The 25,292-nt window shown below is 38.1% G+C and overlaps 1 protein-coding gene across 8 annotated transcripts in view; it reads right to left on the bottom strand.

Moving 5' to 3' along the window:
- Nucleotides 1-25,292, bottom strand: part of CADPS2 (calcium dependent secretion activator 2) — a 318,768-nt gene that overhangs the window by 6,942 nt on the left and 286,534 nt on the right. For all 8 annotated transcript variants that reach the window (XM_072870283.1, XM_072870362.1, XM_072870837.1 and 5 more), the window contains 2 exons: nucleotides 25,159-25,191; nucleotides 15,420-15,527 (listed from right to left, as the gene is read on the bottom strand). In XM_072870283.1, the coding sequence (XP_072726384.1) occupies nucleotides 15,420-15,527; nucleotides 25,159-25,191 (141 nt within the window). The remainder of the gene's footprint in view (nucleotides 1-15,419; nucleotides 15,528-25,158; nucleotides 25,192-25,292) is intronic.

The raw sequence follows: 25,292 nt of genomic DNA, 5'->3' as shown, positions 1-25,292 counted from the left end.
GTTGACTCTGTGAGACCCCTGTATTTATTCACACTTATTGTGCATGACTGTAGACTGGTAAATCATATTAGCAGCCTGTCTCCCCATCAAGCTGCTACTTGCTTTCCAGCCCTGGGAAGGTTCAACAAATCAACAGGAGCACGGAAAACAGAACATCAGTCTAATCTAGTGTTTAAGGTGAAGTTTTCAAACCCAATCTAAGAAGATCTTTAGAGCAAGCAACAAGCTGAAGGGCTCAGAAGGTGGTATTGACAATGAAAGAGTGTTGAAATATTGAGAAGCGCAGCACTTGTGCATTTTTAATAACAAGAGGGTCAACAAGGACACAGCTCCCTCAGTGCCAATAGTTGCCACACCAGGGCTATAAACGCTCTCAGTTCATCAGATTTCTTAAACAGTTCATCAGCTTTCTTAAACGCCCTAAACCCCCTCAGTGGACCTTTAGTCTTAAATTAACAAACCAAAGCAATGAAAGAGGGTGCAGCTTGAATGGCCAGCATTGATCCCCAACGGGGCTTGGCGCGGCTACAGGCACTGAAAAACTCGCTCCATTGTCGGGAGGAATTGACAAACCTCCTCGCCTAAATAGTCCAGCTGAGGCGGGCTGGAGGCACGCAGCTGTAAAGGGCTCCCCTCGCCCCGCTCCCAGCGCTCACAATGCGCCAGGCATGAGCTCTTTGTCAGGCCCAGACTCTGCAATTTTCTAACAAGGATTAAAGTTGTTTCTCGGCAGGGCCAGTGAAAAGCGATTTAGCAACATACCGTGCTTTCTTCAGGCAAGTTAAAGTGAAGTAGTTAAGGAATTTCATTATTCTCTTGACCGGTGGAAATACAAAACAAATATATTAAATATTCACCATCTTTCTGGGTGCCTGAGCTATAACATTTGCAGAACGGTTCAATTAAATATAACACTTATTGGCTGAAAGCAAGCACTTCAGATTTATTTTTGAAGTTTTATAAAAAGGTGCAGCTGTTTGCCACCTGGAAGGAGGCTCAATACATACGAATACACAATGCTTTAGTCCTTCTAGGGCTGGTGTCCCTAACGCCTGAGACACAAGACCCCGTCGAGTTTCTGTATTTTGCCGGCTCTTGATAAATGGGCACTGTCAAAATGCTTTTCCCGCTGAATGTGGCAGGGGGAACAGCTTTTCGAGGAACTGCATTTTATCTTCCTACCGAAGCCTTTATCGCACTATTGATCAGGAATTGAGTCGCTCAGATGACAACAGGATGTTTTTACTTCCTCCAGCTCTACTTTTCCTACCAGGAACAATAACAGAAAGTATTCTTCTCACTGGAGAGACTGTACCTCAAAGGCAGCATAAGCTAAAATGCGTAAGAAATACCATAGGCATATTCACAATATTAAATGCTAAAATGCCCAGTTTTTATTAAAAGGCAATGCTATTGCATTGTTTCAAGATTGTGGTAGCTAGCATTAGTAGTGTGCCAAGGAACTTTTAGAACATTTAAAGAAAATGTTAAATGACGAAAGAATAAATAAGTTATTCCTTAAAAATGCAAAGAGCAAAAGTTAGAAAACAGTTCCTGATTTAAGTTTCATAATTTATTTCCCTCTTTGTAAAATATGAATAATCATCCTGACTTCCTTTGTTGAATGTTAATGATAATGAGGGAAACAAGTGTTACTTGTAGTGTCTTTGAAAACTCTGAGGTTTAGAAGTTACAGCTATATTTTCAAGTTTAGGTATATACATCACTCACTCACAGGAGGATTTTTACCTGAGCAGTGACGAGTTCATACACTCTCCTGAAGGCTGGAAAGCCTTGGTAACTCTTAAAAAAACCAAACCTGGGGAAGGATTTCTCAACCTGTTGGCCACCATGATACATCAGAAGGTAACGTACACACAGGAACACCAAAATAGGAAATCAAGTCAGAAGAAGTAATTAACATTCAAAATAACTTTATATCTTTGCAGAAATGAAAAATATTTAATTGCAAACTAAAAGCAACAATGAAGCAACTTTGCATAACATGTTTATGTTTTTCCCTCAGGTTTAGGTAGTCTTTTGATTAAGAAAGCCTGAGAAACCTTTGAAGGTTGAGGCAACTGTAGGTAGACATAAACATAAAATTTAATGTACCAATATGTAGAAATTTTGTTTGTACTCTCTTCCTGGCCCCTATCAGTTCTGATTCCTGACACAGGCAATTTATGAACTGGTTAAAATATCAATTTCTTCTAATGGAGGGAGACCAGAACTTGTTGACTAGTGACATAGTGCTCTCCCACCACTCCCTCCTGTATTTTCACTCCCCTGAGAGGAACAAATTATCCCCCCAGTGACTTTTCTTTTCTAGACTGCACTGGTCATAGATGTGCAGCAGTCTGTGAGGCACCTCCAGTCGCGCTTCCAATGAGAATAACTGTGGCAGTGACCAGAAAAATGAAGGAACAGAAGCTGGGGAAACCTGAGAGAAGAGAAAGCTCTCATGCAAGAGCTTTCCCATCTCACTATCAGCTCCACGTGGCTTCACAGTGACAGACACTGTCCTTCTGCGACACATTGTCCAACCCCACAAAGATGTGGTTTCTCATTATACACAGCCTCACAGTGCCACAACATAAAATGTTGAGCTAGGTTTCACTCTGAGCATCCAAGTTTACAGTGCCATCCCTGAAAATATATTTTCACCAAAATCCAGAGTTTTGCCTTCGTGGGAAGTCCATGCAAAGGTGATTTGTGTGTGTGTGTGTGTGTGTCAACATTATTGTTCTGAATCAACAGAGAATTTTATGTTATTGAGATGTGCTTCTACAGTAGAGACAGTAAGATTCAGCTAGCAGAAATGCTCAGTCAGCTGGCCTCTGACTGTAGAAATAGAAACTATACCATCTCCAGATACAATTTTGAAGTACACTTGTAGCCTGGCTATTCTTACAGCTACCCTAATGCTTCTGGCTGTTTGGTTGTCGGCAAGATAGTAATCTTTCTGTTTAGGACATCAGAGAAGTTTGTATTATTTCTCTGAAACATGAAAAATTTCCCCACCTTTTGATTCAAAGCACTGCTATGACTGGAAAAAAAAAATCATGTGGCATAAATTTCATAGCAAAATGAATATGGGGGAAACAGCTGACATTACGACTGTGCTGAGAGTTAGAACTGTATCTCCATTTTAAGGGCACTGATGGAGCACTACTTCACCCACGTGTTCACTTCCTGTGTATTTACTGTATCAGGACACATTACTTTTATTGTTATTTAAAACATATAAAATACAATCAATACAAATATTAAAACTGAAAGGGTACTTTAATCTACTTCGGCTTTCATCCAATAATACTATATATCCTTTAATATGAAGACATCAGACCTGGAAGGCTTGGGCGGCTTACTTTTGCATTTCTTAAATGTTCACAAAGTTCAAGGAGAATACTATTGGTTTTGGGGGTCACCATGATGCCACTACATTTATTCCTTTTGCAATTCTTTTTTCCCCTAGGAATTTTCATTTAAGAAAAACTGAAAGAAACGAAGATTAAACTAAGCAGGAGTGGAAAATCCATGGAGTTAGCCTGGGGTTAGCGGGCAGTACAAACAAATGAAGCCTCTTCCCTACACCAGAAAACAGATGTTTAAAAGCCCTTGATCTGGAAAAGGCAAATGATTAAATCAATATTAAGTGTCAGATGAAAAAACTCTATTTATCTCTGCTCCCCATGTCGCTGCAGTTCCTTCCCACATTTTCTTTCACTCAAGGACCTGTCCAAAAGTCCCCCTATTGCTGTATCACTCATTTCTGCTGCAAAGCTCTCAAGCCCTGTGTTCCCTCACATGCTTCTACTTTGCACAGAGCCCCTGACACACATCTCTTGCATCCCACCTGTGTCTTACACTTCTCATGCTCGGCACCACTTATCAAGGCATCTTCCTGGAAACATCTCAGGCTTTCAACCAGCTTCCATGTTTTGGTTCCTCCTCTAGGTCTGAAATGCTAAGCCAAGTTTTGAACTTTGGCTTGGGAATGTGCAAAAACTTTCACAGCCTAAATTACAGCTACATGTACCAGGAAAGGAGAAGTGAGAAAGAAACCACATACCACTGTCTGCTTCAACACTCATACTTCTTGTGACAGAGGGATCAGGACGAAGATTTCTTTAGCTTGGTCATTTCAAATTACAAACTCTGTTTGGGTACAAACCACACCTTTTTTTTTTATTTCTTCCTCCTTTTTTTTTCTTTTTCTGTGGGGTTGGTTTTTTTTTTTTGGTGTGTGTGTGATTGTAGCAGATTTATTAACTTGCCTCTTGCACCCTTACTTGGCCAAGGAAGAAAGGTTTTCTTCCTTCCAGTGGGACTTTTCCTTTGGTTTCCTTCTGCCTTTTTTGTGCCATTACTCCAATGAAGCTCTCAGGGAGCTCAGAAAAATTTTGTTTTTCTGAAGAATGACTAATTGACGAAACAAACACTTTAGTCTCTCGTCAGTCCCTTCCCTGCCTATTTGAATGGAGTCCCACTGTCACTCCCAAAGCAATTGGCAGAAAAGGGAAAGGAGCTCAACAGCAAGAGGAACCCAAACCTTGACAGAAAGGCCCTGTTCAGCAGGACTCATGATGACAAACAAGTGAACAGTTGCTGGACGAGATATTTTGGTGATACAAGGAAACAAATTACGCAGGCTAGTTTTCAGAAATCAGTAATGAGAAGAAAATAGAGAATGGGGTTCATTTAAAAGCATATTAAGCATCTTTGAAACTTCTAGGCAAAAAGGATATTGTTCTGAAATAACAAAGAACATCTAACATATGAAAAGCTTATCTTTTAGGAGGAAAGTAACATTTTCATATTTTAGGCTTATAATTAGAAGCTGGCTAGTTGCTATGGAACTGCTGCCAATTCACAAATAAATATTCACTTTAAATACAAAATATACAGTACTCATCTCTCCCTGCATTGTATATTGGTTGCTAAACAGCAATTTACAATATTTATGCTACTTTATAATGTTTGTGACCTTCTTTTTTTTCTGGCTTCTTCACATATGGTAGATGCACTGCGAAACTGGAAGTTCGCAAAATTAGACATGCATAACTTCCTTCCCTATCTAGACATATGTAATGTTGCTGTTTGATTTTAAGCACTAGTTACCAACATAATGCTCATGACCGCGAGGGACTAACAGCACAAACAGTTTCCCTACTCCACTCTGGATACGCAGTGCATCTGTGAACAGTACTTCCATAGGTTATTCTGGTGCTAAAACTCTCCGCAGCAAACACTGTCAGTCTCGCTACACTGTGTGTTGTGTTGCAATTTGGGTATATCTGCAAACATCCCCCAAGGCACAGAATGGGGAACATCACTTGAGCGACCTTGACGTGAAAGCCAGCTTGGACCCTCAAAATAAACAAATGAACATAATGCAAAGTGACCAAGTTGTTACTCGTTATAACACTCGCCTCTTGCTACCAGGCTCTGACTGCGCTTAGCTGCAGAAATGCTAAGCAGTCTTGCTAAGCGCATGCGGAACGTTGGTATGGTCAAAGGCGCAGGTTCACTCTGCCCGTAAGGCAGGTCACCGGGACACCTACCTCTGCTTTTGCCTGGCCACCTGGGACTCCCTGGGGCCCCCCTGGAGTGAGGCATTGCAAAGGGCGATTCAGGGAGGTGGCAGAGTCCTCCTGTGAGCTGCAGCTCTCCCTTAGGTGAGGATGCTCTTAGTATCTCTATCTTGTATCAAAAGGGAGGTGGACCAAAGCTGGGCCAAAGTCTGTGTTGTAGCTTTTAGGTACTGACTCACGTTAGTAGCTCTTGTCCCGGAGTCTTCTGTTTAGACTCCCCGCTGCATGTGGAACAAGGTCAAGTACGTATTTTAATTAGAGTATTTAAAGCATCCTGGGGTCCTCTGGGAGAATATTTACAGGCAGCTCATTTCTTTCCTCCCCAGCAATCTTGACTCATCACCCGTTTACTCCGTACATTATGGTAGCGGCACGTGACAGGGCTGGATGCAGCTGTGCAGCTGAGGGGGAGCTGCCCAGTGGTGCAGCTGCTCCTCTCCTGCGCAGCATCGCTGGGGCACCACACCGAGCAGCGCTAGTGTGGAGCAGAGCTCCGGCCTCCTGCCTCCCTCCTGCTTCTCCCCTCCCCTCGTCCCTTTGGAGCAAGTGTCCTTGGACTGGGCAGGTGCCTGGTTTGCTCCTTTCCATCTCTGACCCTATTGCCTGTGTGGACTCTGTCAGCTATGCAGATTTTACAGCTGCGTTGCTTTTTTTTTTCTGGAGCTGATTTTTCTGTTCATTATTTGCACTGTTTTCCTTGCACATTGTAAACACTTTTAGTACTTAAGTAGAAAGGATAGTCAATGCTGTGTAAATTAAGAAAAGATACAATGAAACACTTGAAAATTATTTAAAGGAAATCATCTCTATATAGGTCAACACTTTTGCACGTTTAAATCAGCACTAAAGCTTCAGTTCCCCGTGATCAAACAGGTTAAGAAGCTCTTTCCACTGATGAATCACTAACTTTGTCAGAGCACTCTGCAGCATTCTCACCTCGTACTATTTACAACATAGCAACCTCTTTCTTTTACTCCAGACTCATTATAGTAAAACTAGATTATTCTGACGCTTTCTGGCACTATTTTTCTTGTAATATGATCAACAATGTGGTTGTGTGTCTATTTGCGAACACTTATGCAGAGTTTTGCTTGATTTTCCTTTTTAAGCTAAGCTTGACCCAAATGAAATACGAGTATAAATATCAAACGGGCAAGTAAGCCTTGAGAAACCACAAGGTTCTCCTGCTGTTTATACGTGTGTGAATTACAGTACATCAAGAAATCAATATTCCCTAGATGGTGCTTGTGCCTGGCACTTCATGGTGAACAAACATTAGATAAGACAATATAAATGGTACAATCCTTATTGATTTCTCTTGACTGCGTAGAATGTGAAAGCTGCAGCCACAGTTAACACTTACTGACAGACTCATCTAAAGTTTCAGTGCTATTTTATATTTTTATAGTTGTCCACGCTCAATTGATTCCATTAAGTTGCTAGACACATTTCAAGCCATCTAGATAAGAAAAAAAATGCAGTGCCTGGAATGAGATGCTGCTACTTTGTGCCTAGCAGGATAAAAAGGTTAAAGAACTAAATTGCGCCTGGATGTTGGAAGGAGTTCTCTTTTATTTGATAGAATTTGTTATTGTTTTTAGTGATGGATAGATGCATTTAACTAAGTTAAATAAATGAGTGACCAGTACAGACCAGAAATGTCTATGGGGAAACTGTACTGGAAGCTCCCAATGTTATAGCCCCTCCCCAAAGAAACAAGCAAAAAACCCTTGTAGTTCCACCCCTGATTGAGAAAATTCCCTCAGAAAAAAATCACATTGGCTTTAAAATCTTGAGTTTGGGATTTTTTTTCCATTTGTTTTGCTCTTTTGACTCATGATGCACATTTTAAATTGCCTTTTAATAGAAATTTATATATTGTTATTTTTTCAAAAAAAGTGAACTTCTCTCACAAGTCTGGGAAATTAGGGGTAGGATAGCATAAGAAATTCTGAATATCAGGATATGATATTTAGTGCCCCAAAATATAATTCTCTATTTTCCTTTTATACCCAAAGAGCTCTTTTAGCAAGATATCAGAATATCTATTTCATAGTTTCTTACTCCCCCGCTGGGAAGATTTAAAGAATATGATTAAATTAGTGTGAAAAAGGTGGCAGACATCCGTTCCGTGAATACTAAATGCAGACTGGACTATGGGATACATAATGTCTTGAGAAAATCCCTTTTATATCTTTTTGGGCTGTTTGATTCCCAACAAGATGGAAATTCAGAAATTAAAAATGGTATGAAAAATGAAGAAGTGATATCAAAAACATATCAAACCCAGCCATTGTATTATGGTTTCCTCTAGAGAAAACACTCTCAGCTACAGTGTAAAACAGCTTACAAAGTGCTGAATATTCTGATCCTGAAGCCGCGAACTCTGAAGCACATGCTTTGCTTTAAGTGTGTTGTGGTCCTATTGATTTCAACAGCACTGAGCTTTGCTGGATTGATAGCAGCATAATCAGCACCCTCCAAGAGTGGGCACTCCTTTTCTCAGCATATTAAAAAAAAAAAAAAAAAGAAAAAAAAATTGAAGAAAACTTATATACTATATGAAATCAGATGGAGGTTACATTTTTCAGCTTTCAAATTAACTGTTGTTCTTTTATAGAGATTTCTATACCAAAAAATGAGGTGAATCTACTTGAAAACATCAGGAATAATTTAGTGAACTTTGAAAAGATTTTGAACAGTAAATTTGCAAGATGTTGCTTCTCCTGCAGAAGAGTTTCATATAGTTGAGCACGTTAATATAATTCACTTTTTTAGTCCACATTTGGTGACACTGCCTAGAGTTTTCTGTAAAATTCTTTCTTTTACCAAAAAAGACACGGCAAACTGTTTTAAAATGACAGGAATGTCTTTCGATCCAGAGAAAACTGCAGAGTGGTTCTCATATCAAGAGCTTTCTATTTGCCCTATAAAATATTAGACATAATTAAAGGTGAGTTAAGACTTTGGTGAAAATCTAAAGAGCATCGGCAAATCTGAGCACTGCTCAGCTTTTCAATTGCTTTTCTACTTCTCAGTTCTTTTAAACGGTTTTCTATGGCAGGAACATTTTTCTTAATTAGTCACAGCTAATTAGTGTTCTGGCATAGACAAGTAATCAGAAATGTCAGAGCTGCAAGGCTACATCTCCCTAATCCTTTGATAATAATTTAGCCTCCTGGGAGGGCCTCAAGCTGCGGTAAGTAGTGGCTGACAATAAGGCAAAATTAGGTGGGCAGCAGACCATTAGGATAGAAAAATAAAAAGCACTACCAAATCCTGCTGAGCACCATCAGGCAACTAACTACACTGCCAGATGAGGTGCCTGTTTAAGCCTGTGTTGTTAATTAGCTGATTCTACCAGACCTGCCACATATGTCCAGGTGCATCATGCAAAGATGTGTATTTCTGGGTTTGCGCCAAAGGACAATTTTGCACTGTGATCAAATTTCAAGAATCTGAGAAAGAAGCCCACATATTTCTTGAAGATTATTCTGAGTTATCAAAGAAATAAGAAGATCAACAAGCTACAATCCATTTTTGTTGAGTCTCTTTTAAGTAATTAGGCACGGTCCTCTCATGTTTCTCAGAGGTTAATACAAACACAGCTTTTGATTCAAACGTGGCCTTTAACCAGTTCTACCTAGTCTCGACTTGCTGAAGTTGCCTTGGCATATAATCTAGATCAAAAAGTAGACCTTTTGTCAAATCACACACTTGCAAATAATTACATAACAATGAAAGTGAAGATTACTTATTAAAATGAATGTGACAGGAAGCAATTTGAGAATGAGGGAAAAAAATCACAACTGAAGTTTTCTAGAAAGACATTGTTAAATACTAAATTCTGCAGTAATGGTGCTTTTGAGGTAGACATGGACAGCACAAGGAGTTGGTGCTACAGAAAACTCACATTTAAAATATGCGTTCCTCTCAGCTGTGTAACACCAGCTGAAGATTAACTCACTTGCCAGGGAGAAGCATTTGCACATTTTTAACACATTTTTTGTAAAAGGTCTGAAAACTTATAGAAATGACGCAATTGAAAAAAGCATTTGCTAAAAATGTACTTGCAGATATGACGGCAAACAGAAATGAATGACTACTTCATATCTCCATTTAGGCACGGAATGAAGTACATGACATAGTAAACTTTGGAGAATAATTACTACCTCAAATAACCTCGAGTACATAATTGAACTTAAATCGTCTATCCCGGCTACTAATGGAAAAGGAAAATAATGGTTGTGATATGGGAACACTGCTAGCATTTAATTCACATTCCAGCCAAAATACAAGCATTTTTTCAACAGAAAAAGAATATCACATTACATCTGAACTTTTGAAATACAAAAGCCGAAAGCAGCTACGTAAATCTAGAGTGCTTAAGCATTTGTACTACTCATAAAGACGTTCAGTCTTTCTGCACTCCAAAGGAAATTGTGTGAGTTCCCTGCCATTACCATCTCTTACCCTGCTTGTTGAATCGTTACCCTGCACGAGGCCACAACCCCGAGGACATTCACCTACGTGAGCAAGGTGACTACGTGACTACTACGTGACTTCACCCTGTGAAGTCAACAGGACTACTCAGTCCCACAACACCAGTTTAACACCTGTAAGAGACGGACAATCAGGGCCAAAGTCAACATCTGCTAACAGGTGCCATCTTGTACAACATAACAAAGTTTATCTGTTTAACTGTTTGCCAATGCCGATCTTTCCAGGATGCACACTCTGACTAAGAGTTTATGGTACACTTGTGCACAGGTTTCCCAGACATTAGAGCCTAAAAAAACCTGGAAAACCTTTAAGTTGTACCAATGGTAAAACACTGATACGTTAGAACTGTTCTCTTAAGCCATTCTTTATTTCTCAAAGCAGCAATCACTTATTGCATAAAGATTTCATTGCATATATAGTCTTAATAAAATTGGAATCGTACATCTGCTTATACTGTAAGTTTTTCACAACAGATCCAACACAAATATAACCTATAAGATAATGCTCTTAATGGCAAATAAACCAAGAAGGGTTTTGAAGGGAAAACATTTGAAATGAAATTTTTGTGTGTTCAGACAAGAACATCCGTATTTCACATGCAATTAACAGGTACAAGAAAGTGAGAACCTACCCAAGTGGCACTTAGGAACTTTACATTACTACAGAAAGTAAGTATTGCATCGATGTTTTATGCAGTGTTTTATGCAAAATGACTTACCTTTTTAAATCTGGGGTTTGTTAGCAAAATCCAATTTTGTTTTAAAGGCAACAGTTTTTAATTTATAAGTCTAATTTATTTAAAATGCGCAGGAGTAGGAAGACTTATTAGTCCCATCTTAAAAATTCAGGTAGAAACGTGATTCTAAGTCTAGTGAGTGATGATAACCTGGCATGTTTATGGATACAGCACTGCTTTTATTGAGGTTAATGGTAAAACTCCCGTTGATTTTGATAGTGTAGGACCAGACCCCATGGGAATTTCATAGTTGGATATTTTTTACATCTGTTAATTTTGGGATCAGATACACAGCATTGTTCTTTGATAGGCTACACAAATGTTCTTATATCATCCATCAAGCAGATTATCTTTATAAATAAGAGGGGCCTTAATAATAATTAGTAATATTTTAGATTTATTCTGGGTTTGTGTAATTCTATTTAAATACTTCATTTGCCCATTCACCAACTGCTACTTTTACAGCCTTTTCTGAAAATAAGCATTTTTCAAACACTGGTTTAAAAAAAAAAAAAAAGAAATTGAAGTGCAACTTTGTTTCTAAAACATTTTACTAAACTTTATTTTAAAAATGAGTTCTTGGTTTAAGTGATTAAACTTTAACAAAGTTTCAGTGGGTGATGCTTTTAACCATAATTAAAAATTGTAATCATTAAACAAACACTGTAGTGCCTGTCTTCATGATTTAGTTGTTATACATTGAATCTACCTGAGTCACTGCAGCATTAATGGTAGAAAAGTTTGCTTTATTTGAGTTTATTAGAGAAACTTGTCCCAATGTAACTGCACTGTCTTAGTTTACTTCAGTGGAGTATGGGAATGGAAGGAATCACATGGACCATTCATTGAATAAGCCTACAGAAATCATGAATATGGAGCAGACATTTAGCCCAGAGCTACTGCAGACCATCCACATGTACAACACATTAGAAAACCTTTCTAGTGCTCTTTAAGACCTGCAGTATTAAAAACAAGCAAACAAACAAACAAGCAAACAAGCAAAACCCCACAACTATAAGCTTCTACAGCATGAGAGTAAGAGATAAATGTCCTGAGTTCCTGTGACAGGATGGAATTTGACAGGTAAAATTCCCAACTGATCTTAGGAAGAAGACCATGTCCCACACCCCAAAGGAAGACAAAAAGTCCTAAGTGACTCTGACAAACAGACCAAGCAAAAAACTGTGACTCCCAATCTGGTGGTGAAGTTTGAGAACAAGAAGATGGCACACTGACCTTGTAGAGACCAGTGCAACCATGAGCACCAAGCCATACTGTTCTGCATGCTGTCTATACCCTTTCGGGAGGAGGTGAAGAATGAAATGCACTCAGAAGCCAAGTTATTCAGAGAAAAGGAAGGAAAAAACCCCCATCTTGGTTTGGCTGCATGATCAGCAGAGGTATTGAAGCACAGCATGATTTAAATGGTTTAAAAATGGTGCAGAAAAAACTAGCAGCCCACTCGTCTTTCAAACTCCCCTGGAGATTTGAGCCTCTCCCATATGTAAGGATTCATATCTCAAGCTTAAATTCCATTCTCCTGAATTTTCACATTTTTTAATAGCATGGTGGTGCTTTTCCAGGCTTATCAAGCACCACCATAAAACAATGCACATTTTTTGTCTTCTCCCTAGCTTGAGACTTCTCAGATAGACAGAAAATTTTCCAACTTCTAGCCTTAAGGTATTTGTGACCCACTGGCAGACATTTCTACTTGTATCAATACTATTGTTCAATTGAAATGTTCCTCTTCGTACATTACTTCGTATGATAGACATCCCGTTCTCTTGGTCACTGTAATAGCTGGCAGTATATAGCAGCCCTGAATCAAGTCGATGAAATCTGTGCATAAGTAGTTTGTAAGTACACATTTTTTGGATTAAAATAGTGTCTGAGGCCTGATCTTGTCTGTATTTATAGCTATAACTTCTAGCATACAGAACAGTCTGGGTTTTTTGGTTATTCTGGATCAGGTGTTTCCCTGGCTGAAACACAGACGTGCTTTTCCTATTTCGCTTGGCTGATGATTTCTTATCTGACAGAAATACAATGTATTTTAAGGGGAAATTAACAGTGATCTACAACTGTAGCCAGTCAAATGGCTTGAAGTATATTTACATAAAAACTTGAACATATTTTATTCTTTCTGTTGAAATATAACTTGATAGAATTGAGTTTATGAACAGTACCTAGGTTTTGTTATATCACTAATTTAAAAACCCCTTCCAAAAATCATGGGCAAAATCTTGCTCAGTCATACTGTTCTAAATCTGAATAGTCATACTGTTCTAAATCTGAATTAATCTCAGAAAAGGTGAGTTAACAAAGTGACGTGCCTTTGTTTTAAATTTCTGCAAGCTATGAGCTTACATATTTGTTAGTGCATTTATCTGATTCTGTCCAATTGGTTATATCTCCTAGTGTGATGTTATGTAGAAGTGTGATACCACCATATATGAAGAAAAATAAAGATACAAATAGATATTTGATACACAGAATGCTTATCGTGTACATCTTTTTTCTTTCCTTACAGCTACAAGCATTGGCCATGACAGCATACAATGCATACTACTGAGTAAAAGAGGACAGCAATGGTTTTGTGTCTCAAAGGCAAGTGCTATGCCATGGCTTGCATCCATACAGGAGCTGTTTTCTTGTGCTGAAAAGCTTGATTGCTGAAATCAAACTTGGAAGAGGTCCTCGACCCATGCTAACCCAATTGCACTGAGACTCTGTCCTTGGGTTAGTGCTAGTTGGGCTAACCCGAAATCACGCCAGGAACCATGCTGATGACATAACGGTACAGATGATCACCTGCTAGTTCTCAGGCCTGTGCCCAGGCCCTGGCCAGTTTACTGCTATGGACATAGCCTAAGGCTTGGTCCAATCCCACTACATCATCAAAGTCAATGTGGTCTCTCCAGTGAGAGTTAGACTTGGCCTTAGGCACATAATTTTATTAACATTCAGAAAATTACAACATAAGCAAAAATAACCCCAAAGAAAAACAAAAAATAGAATCTTGAAAATGAAACATATGCTTGCAGATTCAGTGCAAAAGCAAACTGAAGCAGAAGTTGCTAATATGGTTTTAGTACTTTGTGAAGGTGCCAGCTGGATGGATGATAATTTTTCTACCCCTGCAGGGCATCAAAGCTTTTATAAAATCATTCTTTTCACACATATTAGCACTTAGCTTATTAAAACAGATGATACTTTTTTTTGTAAAGCAGCCTGGGAGTGTCTGGAAATATAAAATCTGAGAGATAAGTCTCATTTTGACCACCCAGTCTAACAAACAACAAACACTGACATGACATACCATGGCTGAGAGTCTATGTTATGGGACCTTCTGTGACTGCCACAACTGTAGTGTCACAGCAAAGGCTGTGAATTGCTGTTATGAAAACATTTGCGGTAACTTGCATAATTAAATGAAACTGCCAGCAAAGCTTTCTAAAATACTTAGGAGATGACATACAAATAAATACATTTCAAAGTCTGTATTATGTTCCAGAATTTGTTTTGTAATAAATTGCATTTCACAGTGCCAGAGATTACTTCTTTCCCTGCTCAAATTCCTACATTATTATAAGTGACTGACATCATTGTTATGTAAATCGATCCAGGTTTATAATAAAATAACTTTTATTTTAGACACATTTTACATGTGTAGTGCTTTGAATTTATACAGAAGGTACAATTTCAGCTGCCTACAGCTTCTCCTTCACACAGTTCAGAAAGGGACATACTAGACATAAATTAGTGGTCAGAACTTGAATGAGCAGAAATATGCCCGCAAGTGTTGCTAGTGGCCTTATGGGAGAGCCTTGTATGAAGAAAATTTTGGTAGAGTAGGTGATCTTTTCTAACAAAAAGAGGAAGAATCAGGGCAAAGGAATGAGTGCAGGGAGGCTGCAGAAGCCAGTACTGAAGCTGAGGGAAATTATTGAGAAGATACAGGCTGGCTAGTGACGTGTGGGCCTTGAGGATGAAGAAGAGGATTACTCTGAACTTGAAGAAGTGGGATTAGAATTTTAGAAATGAGTTTGACAATTCAATAAATGTTTGGTCAACTTTAAGAAATTATAAGTCTTAAACTAAAAATCCATAAAACAAAATTCTAAAAGTCATTCCATGAAAGTACCAGTCAAACCCGTAGATGTACCTGGCATAACTGGCCTCTTTCTGTATACGAGCAGGCAGTGATATGTAAAAGTTCTTTATTTAGGGAAATTAGGTCTGCAATGGAGTCCACGAACCACACCAATCCAGTTCTCTCCATTAACACATTCAAAATCAAAAGATGGAATAAAGTTGGACTACTCACAGTGGAAAAATGACTATTTCAAATAATAATCTTCTGCCAATTTTATTTATACCTTCTAGCACTTAAAAGTTTCATGCAGAAAATGTTTAAAGAAAGGCCACCCTTGACAGCTGAAGATGGTAAATGAAAAGCAAAAGAAAAACTGATCAACAGGGAAGAACATCTGAACGGCTTGTTGAATATGATCAAAATGCAGCTTATCCCTTCTGATGTAGTAGTGATATCAGAAAGCTTTGCAAGGGTAGTTACTTACATCAAATAACTTCTCTATGTACATTTCCTCATTGACCTTTTCTCGAAGTATATCCTGGTTTTGTCGAACAAACATAATGTAGGTATCTGCTAGATCCATCCCTGGTTTCTGTGGAGACATAAAGTAAGGGGAGAAAGTAGTGGGAAGGGGAAGAGATAGACCACTCAACAACTGAGACTTGTAAGAAGTTATACTTAAACATAATGAAAACTGAGATTATGTTACAATGTTCACACATGTATAAACTGTATTGACTAAATCTGCTGTGAATTCTGTGTTAGTTACCAAGTTCAGCAGGTTCACTATTAATAAAGTTCTCAGAGTTATAACTTATGGATGCTTTGAGTCATAAAGCTACATTGCCATATGTAATGGAATGAAGTCTTGGCTCTGGTAACATCAATGGCAAACTTGGACATTTTCTCCCCTTTTTTGTTAGTGAGGCTCTCATAGCTACTCCACCCTCAAGGTCCAGATCCTGCTATCACATTCAGAAAATGGTTAAAAAAAGCATTCAGTTCCTTTTGCATTGCCTCAGATTTGCTTCCAATGTACAGCTGAATTTTGTGTATTCCAACTCAGACTAAGTTCAAACATTTCCCTGAGAGCAAGAGCATAAAAAGGTTAGTATGAGAGTAGACCTGTACCCCTGTTTTTCTGAAACTGTTGCACTGGCACAATCAGCTCAGCGGATAACTAGGGGAGCAGCAAGGATGAAATGATTCCCTTCTTGTACTGACCTATGTTCTGTATGAATAGCAGAGTAGGCATAATTTTCATACCACACTCCCAAACATGGGACGGGCTAGATATGTCCTGTGTATGTGATACTATGTCAGACCAGCCAGAGTGGTTGCTGAAACCGCTCTCTCCTGCCCAGCTGGGACTTCTGGGCCTCTGTAGCCACAAAATGTTGTTCCACACTAAAGCCCCTAACAGCCTGCAACATCCCCTTTCCTGGCAGCATTTGCAGAGCTGGTCAGGAGTTCACCTTTCTCTAACAGGAACCAAGAATGAACATAAGCACTTTGGAAAGTCTTCTGTAGATGCCCTCTGTGTGAGCAAGTTTGTAAAAGTATCACTTGCTCCCAAATAATAGTTTTTAAAGATCATGGCGTAAAAAGAAGGCTAAGTTTTATAAGACTTTACAGTAAGCCTTAGGACCAAGCTATTTATAAAGGATTCAGATTTGGCTAAGACTGACTCTGTACAGAATAATTAACAGCTCTAGGGAAGGAGGACGAAAGCAGCTATACCCAGTCCCTGAATTCCCAGGCATAACTCATCTCCATTTCTCAGAAGCTGTTATTGTCTGAAAACAGCATACGTACAAAGCTGTACGTGTAAAATATTTAGCATATTTTAAAGGCCTGTATGCATAAACATGCTCATATAGTTAAAATATTTACATATAATTTTATATTAAGGCTTCCTTTCTAGTCTACAAGTAGGTAACTTTTAATTTTTCTCATTCCTTATTATCTTATATAATATATTATATATTATATTATAAATATAATATATTCTAAAGTATATAAATAGGTCTGAGCACAAGAGGGAAGGAAAGGTGCAACATGTTCAAACTAATACCTGTCCAGAAACTGCCATTACAATAATAGGATGAGAGCATTCTCCCCTCAAAACTGCAGTGAATGAAACCTCCTGGATCATGAGCTTCACCTCTTTTTTCCTAAATCTACCACGGACACATACAGGAATATGATCCAAAATAAGAAGATTTTCTTTTTCATTTATACATGTGCATCGATGGCAGTTCCATTTCTTAAAAGTAACAGTTAAATGCAGAATGATGGCCTGGTTTAACACTCCTAGCATCTCCAAAACTCACACCGAAAAACTGAAATGTCTCCTGCACACTTAGAGTGGTCATTCCAGAGGCAATGAAAGCTCATTTCAAAAACTTATCACATACATACATGCCTACGTGAAACTCTTAAGAGGAAAGCAGGACCATTTATATTTACATCTGATTGTAAATCAGATCCTAAGCATAGAAATAAAAATGTAAGATTACAATAGATAAAACAGTTTTCTGTTGCAAAACATGGTTCACGGAAATCAATAGATTTCATTCATAAAAATGTGCCTTCTTCATTAAAACGTGACAGAAATTTTTTAAATTAAACTAAATCATAAAGTAATTTAGGAGATTTAAAACAGAAAGCTCCACATATTCCCTTAGTATACTCATTTGTGATGGTAGAAAAGAATACAACCAGCGTTGAAACCTTATGTACTTTCTAAAACTTGACAGGCAATTTATAGGACTTGGACTAGTTTTAACTTGGAGACATAATGGGAAACTATTTTGAAATCTCGGGGGGTGGGTGAAGGAGATAATCTAACAAACGAAGGGCTGATTACAGCTCTTGGAGATATATATTAAATGTAAAAATGAATCTTCCACTGAGTGCTAAAACCTAATGGTTCTCCAATTCATGCAATTTTTTCTTTTACTAAGTCCAATAAAAAAATGTTCATCTTGCAGACAGTCAAAGCTAGAAAAATAACATTTCCCATCAGCATTAACTCTCCCCTTATCTTTGAGATGTTTACCTAGTCTTGAAGCTGTGACATATGGGAATTTCACACCTAGTGAATGTATTTTCATGTAGCTTGTGGCACAGGAGTGTAATCATTAAAAGAATATACACAAGTAAGAGTAACTGCAACAGCTGGTGACATTTACCAATTAGAATTACAGTTCTTTAAAACACTTCATCCTTCTTTAATGTGTACAGGATAATTATCTTTGAAATTGCTGTGGAAAAAAAAAATTAATTTTCCTTTTAAACAGTGTCTGCCTACAGTAGAAATATGTCTGGGTAAGGAAGTTATCAATACTCCAACAGTATGACTCTCTGTTTTAAAAACTCACCAAAATCATTGCAAGCTAACCTTCTCTGCTCATGGTGGGCAAAAGACACATTAAACATTGAATGAACCAATAGCATATCAAATACTTCATTATCTCTCCATATTGCATGCATTGAATTTATTTGTTTTCTCTAAACATGTGAAAGAAGAAAAGAAAGTTATTATAAGCATCAAAACAGGCTAAATGCTATATATTTCATGCTTTAACTTTTTTTAAAAAATAGGGATTATGTATTAGATGGGAACCTCTGATTACATGATCCTATCACTCCTCTACTATTTTGGATTTGTAAACTTTGGAAAAATCCTAGGCTAGCATAGAATAAAAAAAAAACAATTAAGCAATTGGATGTCCCTTAAAAGACAAACTAATAGAACCTGAGACATATGTTAAGTAACTGTCACGGGGCATTTCATTACTAACATCAGACAGACTTAAGCAACTTGGTCTCCACTTCTATACCCAAAATAAAAAATTCTGCTCCTCTGAATCTCTGGCAGAACATCTGCTGAAGTTAATGGGAGAGAGTTATTTGCAGATCTTTGGGAGAAGAATTTAACTTGCTATATTTATCTGGATAAGTATAAAAAAAGGTATTCTGTCTGAAAACTTCCCCAAGTAAAAAAGTGGTTTTATATGATAGATAAAAAGTTATTGTAGGTTTGTTTTATTCAGAACAGCAGACAAGATGTTTTGCCTATCTGAAAATGAAAGAGAACCAAACAAAGAGATGAATGGAGAAACTGGAAACACAAAGACATCAAATAAAATACCAGGAAATGAAGAGTTGTAAATAGGGTTACTTTGTCGCTGGTTACACAAGTAACTGAATACACTGGCGAGTGAATGAGTTTAAACAAGGGTGTAGGCTTCAGCACATTCTTTTTTAGGGTTAATCACTAGTTAACCTGGCAAGATGAACATGCTGTTTTGGAAAAAAAAAAAAAATCCTTGTTAATTATATACTGCAAGTGCTCTTACTTCCTGCTGCTGCACCTAATCCCACAGGTGCAGGTTGTCTCTTTTACTATTCACTGGTAGGTGGGTCCAGATCGACGGGCACTTTTTCATAGCAACAAATTCAGATAAAGAAGAAACAGCTTAAGTTGCCCCCTTTAAACAGGAAAACACTATCATAGTGTCTATTTAACAAGAAGGCAAATTTTAAAAGACGTTATTCCAGTTTCCAAGATGATGTAGAAGCTGTATTATGATTGACACATGTCCCACTGGCAAAATCTGCCTGAGGCACCTAGTCAAAAGTAATGCTGCATTGCCTTGATTTCCAGGCATTCAAATATTTTGCTCCTGAAAGGTTTGTGGCAAGCTTAATACTGCCATTAATGTTAGGCTTTCCCTACAGGAGAGCTACACCTAAGTTTCTGCACAGCTTTTTGCAATGCAACAGTTTGTCACAAATCTCAGTAAAACCCGTGTCCATTTGTAAATACTTGAGTTATGTTTATTCTCACTTTGGCATTTGTCACAGAACATTTCTTAGCATCAGAGTATGAAACAAACTTGTATTCCTGATATTACCAGGAAAAACTTCTAGTTTTACCTAGTTGCTATGCTGTCAAAGCATTCATTTTTCAAAGATGAGAACAGATGTTAGAGACTAACTATATAATAACAAACTTCATCCCATTTTGTGTTTGCTTTCCTCTCCACTCCCTTCCCCTCCCCTGCATCCTGGAGGGAGATGTTTTTAACTACAGCGTGGATATAACAATGAAATGAAAAGGAGTGATGAGCTGGAGGGGGCTAATGTGAGAAACACAGGAGCTCCTTATTCAGTGTCCACCACCAAATGAAAGAGCACATTGGAAAATTTCACTGCCTGAAATTTCTCCTCTAAATACTGCGAGGTTCATCACTTGGGCTTTGGAATGACAGAATTAAAGTACCATTGAAATATTTTTGGAATAGAAACTACTTGTACTCATGACAAGATACTTTCTCCATTCATTTCTTACAAATTAAAATACATAAGTCAGGCAGGAAGATGCATCATTTGTATAATCAGTCTATTATAAAGGTAACATTTTATTCTCACGTGGTTAAGAAAAATAGTATTTTGCTTAAAGGAAAAAATACAATGCATTTTCCCTGCCTCTAATACATCTCCTTGTAGATGAAAAAGCAACCTTGGCAAAGGCTAAATGTGTGTATTTTGAGAACTGTCATGCAGAACTTAAGCTGTGATTCTGCGAGCATTTATGCAAACACTTTTTCACATATGTGTAGTTTCATTGCATTCACAGGGCAACACAGGCGTGCAAGTGTTTGCACCAGGATCTTGATTCTGTAGTCAAAAGGTCTTCAAAACGCTAGTTACCATGACAAAACCAGGTATTAAAATATGCTTTTTTCCCCAAAATAACGATCTTTCCCACTGATTAGCAGCCATCCCTCTGATCTCCATTTAAGAGGTATCTCAAAAACTCTGCTGACTTAAAACAGATGATGCCGGGCTTTCCCTCTGATTCTGCAATAGCTTGTTTTTATGGATCTGAACACAGAAGGGCCAGTTCCCTGGCTGGGGTATACAGAGGAGGAGGAGGAAGGCAGGAGAAACCTTGAGCATGAGGATAATGGCTGTTTTGTGCTCTTTATTTTTAAACAGAGGTCTCCAAGTAAATCCTGCTTAAAAATGAATGGCACAGTATGGCCACACCTGAATAAACACTGATTTCCCAGAAAAAGTCGTTTGCTTCTTAAAACCAGCTAAATGAGGCCATGCAATACAAGTGTGATATTTGGAAATGGAGGTATCTGGAAGGTCCCAATGTGTATCTGCCTGGTAGGAGGCAGAGTTCCTACTTTGGCCTCTACAGGACCCCATAAGTCAAATGCTGGCACATGTGTGAGGCCCCTTTTCATACCTTTGATCCCCGCATAAAGGCAAGAGCGGAGCGAGAGGGCTGGCATTGTGTGAGCTGTGCACTGCTGTCAGCCCTGGGTCCTTCAAATGGCCTCCTGCACTCCGTATGACAGGTGGCCTACATGAAGTGAGGGAGGATTAGGTTCCTTCTGTGCCCTCTACATGACTGGCATAGATTACTGGCTCCTACAAAGGGATTTAAACATACCTTTCCGAACAAAAAGCAGGACATAAATATGCATGTAACTGGATGCTCAATTTGTATGAGTAATTGCTCTGGTTATATTTGTAAATGAGGCAAATGTGTGTAGAAATGACCAGCTAGAGACACAATTATTTGTGCGCAAAACTGACTTACATGATGAGAAACTGAACACAATGAAATCATCTACATGATTGAGGAATAATAATCATTTGAGATTAACAGTATACACTATTTGCCCTTAATTCTACTGCATTCTTTCCCTATTCTCATTAATTAACTGGCTTTGTGGACAGAACATTAAAAAAAAAGAAAAAAATCAGACAGGTTGTACTTCTACATCTCCTAAGGATTGCTTGGGCTTTAAGAGAAACTAACAAAGAGTTATAGTGGATTTGGGTGAGTTGTTTTTTAAAAAAATGGTAACCTAAATCAGCTCCTGAATTCTCAAACATCAAAACATAGCATTAACAAGAGAACAAATTGCATCCTTGACATACTACTTATATTTGTACTGTCTGTGTTATTTTCCTCCTAACATTTGGTTTCTTTCATGTGCACAGCAGCCACAATTGCCCTCACTTCAGAGCATAGCGTACTGTGACAATTACCAACAAAAAGAGCATAATAGCAACTAGATTTTTTCATTATTATTTTTAGGAAATCATAAGCCTTCATTGTTGTTACTCTTCTTAGTCTGGGTTATTTTCCATTGTTCCTAGTATTTCTGTTGGTGTTTCAATTACCAAAACATATGGACACACAGTGTCCATATAGCCCTATACGCAATGGCTGGGGAAAGCAGTGAGAGCTCCTTGTGACTGCATACGTCCCACTTCATAAAGGGCATTCTGAAAAATGGAGGCTTATGGTGAATGTGTTCTTAAATAGGTTAAAAAAAAAAGATGAAAGTCTTTTTTTGGATAGAGTTATTCATAATTCTCTGGCAAGATTAATGAATGGAAGGGTAGATAGTAACATTTTTACAAACACATCTGCCAAATGAACTGCCAGTCTGTGTCTACATTTCCCACCCTGGCTCTGAGAAGCTGAGGGATGCCTTCTGGTGAATGTGCCTCTTCGTGCCCAACTATTTAATGTCTAAATCCCCTCTCAATATTAATAGAATTAACCTTTTCCTCAGAATGACCAAGAATCATCCAAGAATGGCCTCCTTCCTTTTGAATCCTTTATTATTTCTATTTTTATTTACCTTTTAACTTTTTTATCCCCTTTACCTCTCATCCTCTCTCTAAAACATTCTGCTCAGTACTACCTTAATTTTATTCTAACATCTCTTTTGTCTAGTTAGCTTCTTCTTACTTCACTATAAACCAGCATATTTTTCCCTCTCTGACAAATATTGAGCCTGGTAATCAAAGATCAAAAACTGTTGAATTCACACACTCAAAAAAACCCCAAAGGCCTTTTGCTCCCCCCCCCCCCCCCTTCTCCCCCATATCCACCAAGTGATCAACTTTGTCTCAGGGACCCCAAGGACAGCACTAAGGTGACCCAGTGAGATCCTCAAATGGAGGTGGGGCACAGGTAGAATGCAGTCATCTAACCAAGCGCCATTTTGCACATATTTGCAACTATATCAAAAGAAAGGGCCTACTGTGGTCACCTTTAAGTCAATTCCATATATGCAGCTATATGGTGAGGAGGGACAAGAAGAAATTTTAAACCATATCAGTTCAAAATACAGCCACACGAGGCATTTAATTAGCTTCAGTGCAGGCTTGCTAGGTTACCATCACACGACCAAGAGCTCAGCGTAAATTCCTCACCCTGTGCTGCTCCCCTCTCCACTTCTCACTTCAGTTGTGAGCCAGGAGATGACCTTGTAACGTGAAGACTTACAGCCTCCTTTTGCAGGTGGAATTTGTAATTTCCACAAGTGGTGATTTTAGACCCTATTCAGACTGGACACTCGCTGTCAGTTGTGGCAGTAACAGCTCTTCTTGGCCTCAACTGCATCTTCACAAAAAGGGGAAGAATGTGAAGAAGCAAAACCAAACCCCAGCCTACCAAACTCCTTCAACCCAGGAAAAACGTCCTCCAGAATTTGGAAAATGTTTGCTTGGTCAGATCCACAGCCTCCCTGAAGTACAGTTTACACCTGTAGCTTACAACTGTACTACCTTAGTCCAGTTCACATCCTCGGCTGTGGGAAAGGTGTGTGGGATAGCTGAAAAGCAAACGGGCTGTAAAAACGCAAGGATACGGATAGCCTGTCTATAATCTGGTCATCTCTTCAGGCCAAGCAACGCCATTCAGTGAATGTGAGAAAGACAACGGGGCTCCAGCAACCAACTCCCTGCTCTGCCTTCCCCTCTCTCCGGAGCAGTGCATCCCTGTGTGGCCTAACTCACAACGTTCCCCTGAGCTTGTGGCAAAGGTATTTTTCGGTCTCATCTTTATCGTTAACTTCAACGCCAGCATATCCAGGCCAATGGTAAAAGACTTTGATGTCTCCTCCTCACAGATATTCTATGTAATTTGGAGAATTTTTCATGTTACCTGAAAGAAGTCAATACATTTCTAGTTTGTTCAGTATTTTTTTCTTTAGGCTTTTAAGTGCCTCACTAAGGACCTTTTGTGGCAGCTCCACAGCACAATATATTAACAAGAGCTATTCTACATTAACTGGATTTGATATGAGGTCATTCCTTTGAATGCAAGATTGGGCCTACTTTTTTTTCTTTTTTATGAAACACGAGAGCATTTATACAATTCAACAAAAAGTCCACACATAACCAAATAAGGAAAAAATTCTGAAAACATAATCTGAACAGAAATGTTACAATTTGCTATCTTATGAATAAAGCAAACATAAAGATAGCAAAATAACAAATTCCAGAAATAGAGATTTTTCTTTTTATTTAGTATGCATGGATTTAAAAAAAAAAATAATTTAAGCTTGCAAATATTATATTTTTAAGTATAGAACTGCTGAACAGATTTCTGACCACCATACAGTCTAGCATGTCTGGTGTTCTATATTTGTAATTTTATTTCTTGTAAGGTCATTAATATAATAATTTTAGTCATTTTTTGCTATGCTTGGAAAATAAGATTGCTTTAGAATGACATTAAAAAGGGATGAGAACACAGACTTGTGAGAGAACAAAGGATAATTATTGACAGAGAAAATGACAATATTTGATAACTTCTTGCTTTTTAAAGAAAATATATTCTACTATGATACTCTAATAAAAAGATTCTAATAGCTGAATTTTGCTTTTATGTCTAAAGAGCTCCAACAGCTACCCTTCTTAGTTTTTACTTATACCACACAAACATTGCATAAGCAATGGTAAATCAAATAGAGATTTAGCAAGCAAGGGATTAAATAAGCAAGACTGGGTCCTGAACTAAGAACTCGATAAATAATGGATATTCAAGTATGACACTTTTACTTGTTGCTTATCCTGTACATTTGAACAATTTAGCCAAATGATGGGAAGACCTCTACAAAAGAGTATCTAAGTTACAATCCTCACTCTTCCACAACTGAAAAAGTGCATTGAGAATAACCTTTCTAAGCTTTGCTTTGAGACTTACTCGTTGCTTGAGGGAAATGAAATGCCCTCTGAGGGTTGTAGTGGCTGTTTAAATACTCTGTGTAAAGCTATAATGAATCTCTGTAGGAAAGCAAAATGTCAACAATAAAAAGTGTGAGCTAACAAAACCCCTATTTTTTGAATTATTATGAACACTAGAAAAAGCGAATTAAAAGGGTTGTACTTACGGGAACATCAACATATTTTGCAGCTGCTTTCACCTTTAGAAAATTAAAAATAAAACAGTAAGTTCTTATTACTACAGATTGTGCAGAATTTCATAATGATGCACAGAAAGAAGAAGAACAGAACCATTGTGAAT

Source organism: Ciconia boyciana, chromosome 1, assembly GCF_034638445.1.
Source record: "Ciconia boyciana chromosome 1, ASM3463844v1, whole genome shotgun sequence".
NCBI classification, from domain to species: Eukaryota; Metazoa; Chordata; class Aves; order Ciconiiformes; family Ciconiidae; genus Ciconia; species Ciconia boyciana.
Note: the sequence above shows the minus strand (reverse complement) of the source record. Positions and strands in the feature narration are given on the sequence as shown.